The 7,966-nt window shown below is 39.5% G+C and overlaps 1 protein-coding gene across 1 annotated transcript; it reads right to left on the bottom strand.

The window, feature by feature from the left end:
- Positions 1-2,355: 2,355 nt before the first annotated feature.
- SAP30L (SAP30-like) lies at positions 2,356-6,318 on the bottom strand (the record flags this gene model as incomplete). Its single annotated transcript, XM_010087318.1, has 3 exons — positions 2,356-2,484; positions 4,425-4,523; positions 6,196-6,318. Coding segments are annotated over 3 exons (351 nt in total), but the record flags the coding sequence as incomplete, so codon positions are not given.
- Between the last annotated feature and the right edge of the window lie 1,648 nt (positions 6,319-7,966).

Here is a 7,966-nt window from a genome sequence, read left to right as displayed (position 1 = left end):
CCAACAAAGATCACATTTCACATCAATTGACTATTTTCAGAAAAAAAAAAGTTTCCTGGATACCACCTCTGCACAAAAGCATTCCAGTGAATACACCTGAACAGATGGAACCTGCCACCATATTTTCTTGAAAAGAATAATTTTGCTGCTGGCTGCTAAAACACCCCAACAGATTTATTTACTCTTAGAAATAAAACAAAACAAAATAGAACAACAAAAAAGTAAATCCCAAACAAACTACATTTTTACAGTTTTGGTCTAGAAGTTACAATGAGGCATAACCCTCTCAACTCAGAAACTCATTTTCCCTTGGTAATATCCTCTGATTACACGAGCACTTTGAAGGTTAACATGCAGCCAGAGAACATACCCTTTTAGTTATCTGTCCTGAATGAGAGAAGCCAGATCATGTTGACTGGTGTGGGAATTACTCTATCATTTCAATAAGGAAAGGACCAGCATAATTAAGAAATTTTTAAACATTCATGAAATACCAATACAAGACACTCTCTCCTTATTTCTTGAAACTCCCTCTTGTCTGATGTTCTTAAAATCCATCATGAATCGAAAAAGGAAATGCTGAAACAATCACACTCCCCAAAACTTCACAAAGGGGACATGTTACCATAACAGAGTATTTCTGCCTATGGCACAGGACTTAGACATGTTGAAGTTTGTTGAACACATTTTTGGAGTACTAGCAAACACTTCAGAGCTGATGTGAACAGCTCGCTTTAAACTGTGACTTTATTTTTAATGGGAGAGCTTCAACAAGAGCTTCACTATGTGAGCCCTTCATGCCTTATGAAACATGATGCAGCACTAAGCTGGGATCGTGACCTGTGTGTTTAGCTCTTCAACAAAGCTTCATCCAGTTTTGGAATATTAAAACCTGCTATTGACAAAATGCTAGCCAAAGTTTTCTACTGTTCACTCTGTTGATTAAGGCTTGTTGAGAATATACTCTCTATGTGGAGTCTTGGCATCTCGAACAGAATGGAGACATTGGTTAGGACAGCAAAGAAACAGAGTGGTGCTTCAAATCATGAGAGCCCCTTCAACAGAATTTGAGGTCAATGGAGAATAGTTGCAACCAACACTTTTATAAGCTCTTTTTGCCAAAATAACCACTGTGTTATTTGTAAGGACACCTTGGCTTTAAACAACAAAATCATTGTGATCTCCTCCTACAGCATCCATTTAAGGAGCACCAGCATGCCATCCTCCACTCGCACAGCTCCTGTGAAAGCACATGTAATGCTCACAAAAGGCAAGTGCTTCGATACTTTTTGCCGGTTGCAAAGACAGACGAAATGCGTCATGCTCCGGTCAGTTCACTATGGTGCTACACCCATCAGCATAAGCCTACTTTACAATGAACTGAGATTGCCGAGACCACTAATCCACACAGCAGTTTTGGGAACTAGCTTCAGTACAAAATTCAAATCACTTGTGATTGATACCTGATCTGACCCCGAGATTAAGAGACAGATGTCTTAAGCCATTGTTTCACCTACCACCACTGAGCCTTGAACCCAAGGGAAATACACATAAGTTAATTAAATGAGCATTCCTACCAACATGATCAAACTGAGCAAATAAACTGTATTTGCCTTAATACCACATTCTCAGGAAACGCAGAAGTTTTTAAGTGCTTACAGACAATTAATTAGTGAGTTCTTAAATAAAGAAATTAGAAAATTAGATTGTAGAGAGTTGTTTGGCATCCATGTTGGAAGGTGGTGGGAGGAAAAATGGTTAAAAAAAAATCAATTTCAGACTAGTCAGGTAGTGTTCACTGGAGTAGATTTGGTGAGCTGGAGCATTTGTAGAAATTTGGAACTTGAAGCACTGACTCAAGGCAAGACAGAGCATGTGTAGGTGGGAAGCAAGCTTCAGACAAACTGCTGACCCATGCACCTTGACAATGAATTTTATCTTTGCTGCTATTCCATTCCTGCACCAAGACAAACTGCACGGTGGTTTGTGATGCAGTCTGAATTCAGTGAAAAAATTCCATCTGTGATCTGAATTGCACTGAGATGCAGATTTCCAGAAATAGTTTAAAACACTGAGTTGACAAACTCCGCAGTCCTACAGGTTTACTTGGTTTCCCCATTATCCTCATTTCTTTATTCCAACGTGACTTTGAAATGAGGGGAAGAAGTCTTCAGAAACATGCTGGGCACATGTTTTCAAATACTCCTGATAAGAATGTCTATATTTTTTTCTGTCATCCAGACTTACTGCATTTGAAAAAAAATTTACAGTATACTTCAATAGTTTTTATATACCTAAAATGCACAATACCATCTGTTCCTTCAAGGTCTCTGTTATTCCAAGTCTTGTTAATCTTCATTCTAGTTGCTTGCTACCTTCTGATTTCTGGTCCAACCTGCTCTTGTTGTTCTTCACCATATAGATGAAATATGCAAGCGTCTCTTTCTCATTCACAGGAATATTCCTGAAGTGACGACTGACAGTCTAGAAGAACAACACATAAAGAGACAGAAATTCTGAAATTAAAAAGTAGAAATAATCAGAACAGTTTTTTTTTTCACTTTCCAAAAGTGATTTTATTGCCACCAAGTGTAATATTCTTTTAGGCAAACATGCACCAATTCAAACTGTCAGTCCTCATTTACCTCTCCCTCTCTTTACAGCCGGAATGTGCATATGAACATAGCATAGTCTTGCTCTGTCAGCAGTATTTGCAGCCAACCTGCAAGCGGAATTTGGAAGCCAGAATGTCCTCCTGACAAAGCAGCACAGCCTCTCCTAAGTGGCATTTCATGCTGAGATTATTTGGAGAGCAAGTTTTCCCTGCATCTCAGTATTTTAAGAAAGGAGAGTGTCAGAAATACTGAAACACTTTGCCGTGTGAACCAGCTGTAGCAAAGTTTTAGAATCCAAAGGAAAAACAGATTGGATGAGTTTTCACTGAAAGGAACATCAGGGGATTTGCAACGGTTGGGTTAGGATTTGGTTAGGGCTCCTTTCTCTGACACTAGTGTAAGCCCTGAACCATTAGCTGCTTTTTCCTCAGAAAATGAATGCAGAAAACATGTTGGAGCTGGATGAGATCTGCTTCTCATATGGAAGAAACTCTTTTCTGGTACCCAACACAGCTCCAGAACTGGATTTTGATGCAGGTTGAGCAGTAAGACACTCCAAGAAGATTTATGGAAGTTTGAGTTTTCCTTACGGTGGGGTAGCAGCAGGAGTCTAAAAGCCTCAGGCAGCAGTGATTCAAGCATGGGAGCTGGACGAGGATCCAGCGTAGGGTCAAAGCTGCTCAGACTTCACAGGAAATCTGGGAAGTCTGTGACAACTTCAAGTTAGGCTCCCTTTATTTTCCGCTTGCATAGTAGTTTTATCTTTTTTTCCTCCTGGGCACATTCATGGTAAATTGCTTAAGTAAGTTGTCCTTCATGGCAGGAGGTAGCTGAGAGACTATGAACTGGTTAGTAAGAACATGACAAATCAGAACTGCTAATAAGGACGTACACCCACTCTGCTTCGTTCAATTTACTCCTACATGCACTGCACTACACTACCTAGTCTTTGTATTTTGTGTATTCATTCCCTAGTTGACTTTGAAAGAGAGCAAGACAGTGTTTTGCTGTCTTTTTTGGTCTGCTGCTTGTTGTTTAATGCAAAAGCAAAACAGACTGTTTTGGGCAGACAGTTGTGAAAGCCTCAGCTCACAAAAACATTCAGTAACTGCTCCAGTTTTTTCAAGTTTAGAGAAGACTTTTCTCACAGAATGCCTTCAGATCAAGTCAGGAAAGAGAGCAGAGCAGATGCACATCAAGCACTAACAGTTACAGAGAGTTCTTAACAAGTATCCCATATGGTGAGAAATCAGCAGCAGAGGCCCTTAAGGAAAGAGACTTTTATTGACTTAATACAGAATCATAAGACATCAGGACAAGGGAGGAAAAAGAATCTGAAGTAACGGTCAGTCATTTTGCCTTTAATAATAAGTAATCCAAACAGCTCGAGTGCCTGTGAGGAAAGAAAAACTAACAGGGGCACTTAAGGTGACTAGTAGTGTGTAAGTCTGAGTTGCACTACAACAGACATCTTCAGTTAACACCTAGGCCATGGGAAACTAGGTTCTGGTTCTGTTCCCTAAAGGTAATGGATTGGGACTATGAACCAGGAGCGAAAGGAAGCAAAGAAAAGCAAGTTAATAAAACATGCTTTCAAGAGCCAGCTTCCATGTCTTCCATGACTGTCTCAGGAGAAAGCAAGCATGTAGCTTTCTGTTGGTGCCATCACCTGAAACCTTTTGCAAAGCACATGGTACATACTAGTGAGAGAGTCACTACAGGTATTAGTGTCCAGGAAATGTGCACTTCAGCAGAAGAGACAAAAAGGTTTTTAACAGAAGAGATGATACTACCTCTGCCATTACTTACTTCTGCCAGCTGAGCCTTGTTGAGTCCAGGCCTAGTCTGCAACTTATAATGTCTCTTGTAACGTCGCAGAGTGTTCACTTGGAGCTGGAACAAGTCAACCTGGAAGGGATGCAGAGAAGAGGGGATGAGAACTACCCTTAGCTTCTATTAGACAGAAATGTAAAGTTATCTAAAAATAACTGTTTCTTCCTCAACAGGACTGCTCCTTGCCTGCATTCAGAACCATACTGGCTTGCCTTACTGACAAATCTGAGTATATTTTGTATTTGTTAATGCTAAAGGACCAAAATAGCCTCAGGGAAATACAAAATTTTGCTCTGGTTCACATGCTGTCAACAGAATTGCTGGCCAATTTCTGCTCTCAATTACACCTCTGCAACCTCTAAGCAAAGTGGAACCTTTTGTTCCCACAAGGTTTAAAAAGCTCACACATGAAATATCAATTTAGCAGGCACTGAACAAATGGTTTGTGAAATAAAACAGAGTACAGAGACAGAGAAGAAATGAAATTCAAATACTTCAGTGGGAATTGCACAGTTTAAAAGAAAGGGTGGTGGTGGGGGAGCTTACAGGAAGGAAGATGAAGATCATGCGGAAAATGCCATGTTTCAAAGACAAAAGGAATCTCTGCTGAAAACGAAGCAGCCAATGACAGTAAAACCGACACACTGCAGAGTTCTCTATTCAGTGAGGTGACATCCATCCCTCAGTTTTTAACCACCAAATACCTGTGTGCTCTACAGCACTAACATTTTTAGATGCCAGCTGGGCTTCACCAATCATCCTGGCAACTAGCGTAAAGCCTGTATGGGAAAGTTTTGATGGAGAGACTTGTAGAATGGAAACACAAACAGCTACAACAAAAGGCCAGGTAACCTTAAAAAAACCCAAACCAAACGCTTGGTACTCTTTCAACACCTGCACACAGGAGGTGTGTGGACACAGCTTTGTAGTCAAGACACAGCTTTGCTGTCAAAATTATTCTTGGTGGCTTTTTTTTCAGGAATTAAATGCTTTTTGCCAATACAGGTGGCACTTCCAGCAGAGGGCTCTGCTGACCTGGCCAGAGCTCAGCTCCTCCACAAACATTACCTCTGCACAACTTTTTGCATTGTCAACAGTACCAGAAACATCACCAAAGCAAACACAGAACACAATGGCAGAGAAGAGATTACTCTAGAGCTCTGTAACACAGAAAAAAACCAAACAACTCAAGCCTGTTTCCTGAAAATAAAAAGATGCTATTAATTATTTCAACGTAGTTTTAAATAGTGCCAAAACCACCATATATGTGAAGCCTGGAGAAGCTTAATATCCCTAGATATCATATATCCAAACATAGAGAGACTGACTTATTGGATTCTCTAGTGTATTTGCAAAATGACGCATGCTAGGTAACAAAGAACCATATCAGCGCCTCAGTCACCACTGAAAAGAACCTATTTTTACCTTTAAAAAAAAATCAGTATCAAATACTGTTTTAACGGCTCCCTGTTAGCAGTACATCCATCAAACTGTGCAGTTACCTTATCATACTTCTTTTTATAGAGAACTTCTCATAGGCAAAAAACTCATATAGGGATGAAGAAAAAAATTAAGACATTACCCACCAGAAAAAAGTCTTCTTGAAAAATTAGAGTAACTCCATAGCAGTTTCAGTGGAGTTGCAATTTAAAACTTAAATCTTTCCCAATCCATGAAAACATCCAAGTCAAAATTCAACATGCTCAAAATTGGTAAAGCAGCCTACACCCACTTGGTACCTACTCACCTCCGGGACATCTGTTTCATGCTCCGGAGAGTCACCTCCATCATCACTTGTCTTCCTCTTTCTTTTGTTTCGGACACTTTGAATGAAGTTCTTGTGAAAATCACAAATATACAGATGTCTCACCTAAGAATGAGAAGTGGTGAAAAAGCAATTGAAACAGGTATCGTAGAAAGAGCATTCCACAGAAACCCCTTGGACACCAGTATGAGAGAGGGCATCCTTCATAACTGACAACCTCATAACATTAAGGAATTTCTAATCTTAAACCCCAGGCCTGATATCATACTCTTTAGTTAAAGATAATTTACTTTACAAAGACTAAAAGCAAGGAAAATTAAGGACTCAAGAGCTCCAGCTGTGAACCGCTGCAGATAATACATTTCTTTTTATGGTTACAATCACATATCAGGAAAAAAAAAAAAGCTAACTGTGTGGAGGAAGTGCATTTGCTTCACAACTTACTACCAGGTAACTACCAAGAAAAATATTATTCTGTTCTACTCTTGTGAGCTTTCTGGGTTGAACAGTACATAAGATTACTAATGCAAGTGTTTCAAAATCTAGACCAAGTAAAAGTTGGCTAATTACACATATTAAAACAAGCAAACCAAAATCACAAATATCTCTTTCCTATAGCTTATGCTGCCATGAAACACTCTTTTTAAAAAATAGAACAGAAATACTGTCTCACTATATATTCTGCATTCTCACTATATATTTTGCATATATACAAAAAAGAACCACAAATGAAAAAAATTATTTGGCACCTGTAACGCAAAAATGTCTTCAGACAACACAGGCACCCTACACTTGAGTTCACTTTATGCAGCCCACTTCATATTTTCCCTTAATTTTGAGTTCATTAATCTGATTTCCTCTTTTTTATTTCTACAGCATTTCATCTAGCAACAATGATTTTATTTTAGAAATAATTCTACTACTACATTACTACACCACTAGACAAATCTGCTGAGGACTAAAACCAGGAAAAATAGAATAAGAAATAGAATAAGAAAAATAAGATTATATTTCACACTAAAACCAGGAAAAATAGAATAAGAAATTGAATAAGAAAAATAAGAATAAGATTATATTTCAAACTGAGTCACTCTCTTCCCGTGACATGATGTACTTCAGCTGTGCAAAAGGGACCTCACCAAGTGGGGAAGCTGCCAAACAGGCTGACTCAAAACTTCACCTATTTTTTGTTTTTAATGGTTTTAATCTTTAAAGACCAGGTAAGAAAAGCACGCAGAGCAGACTTCCGTTAACCGAGCCACTTCTGACAAATTCCTTCTGTAATCTTGACGGGCTGCTCTGCTCGACCAATTTCATTACTCAGCAAACAACCCGTTTCTATCTTGAGCTGACAGCTGCCACTTAATGTCATTATGCGGTCAGCAGCAAATTGTGCTGTTCAGTGACGACCAGCAAACAAGAGCACAAGTGCCGTGTTTAGGAGGCAGCACACCTCGGTTTCGAGTCAGATGCAATAGTTCATTTTCAAGTAACCTGCTTCACTAGAGCACAAATTCTTACCGATTTATAAAAGCAACATCAGTGACATCTAACTGAAACAATACCCCATACCGCTGATTTCACCTAGCAGCGTCAGCGCTTTTCAATACGAAACTGAAATTAAAACAGCACCATCGCCCCCGAAGCACAGCCAGCTCGCTCCTTTGCTCCCCTGAACATCAGCTGCTCCCCACCGCATGAGAGCTTTCCTCCCAAACACGGTTCTTCCTGCTGCTTCATTAAGTCTCAAGAG

The sequence above is a fragment of the Pterocles gutturalis genome, unplaced genomic scaffold (genome assembly GCF_000699245.1).
Source record: "Pterocles gutturalis isolate BGI_N339 unplaced genomic scaffold, ASM69924v1 scaffold5856, whole genome shotgun sequence".
Lineage (NCBI taxonomy): Eukaryota > Metazoa > Chordata > Aves > Pterocliformes > Pteroclidae > Pterocles > Pterocles gutturalis.
This window is presented reverse-complemented; position numbering and strand designations above follow the sequence as displayed.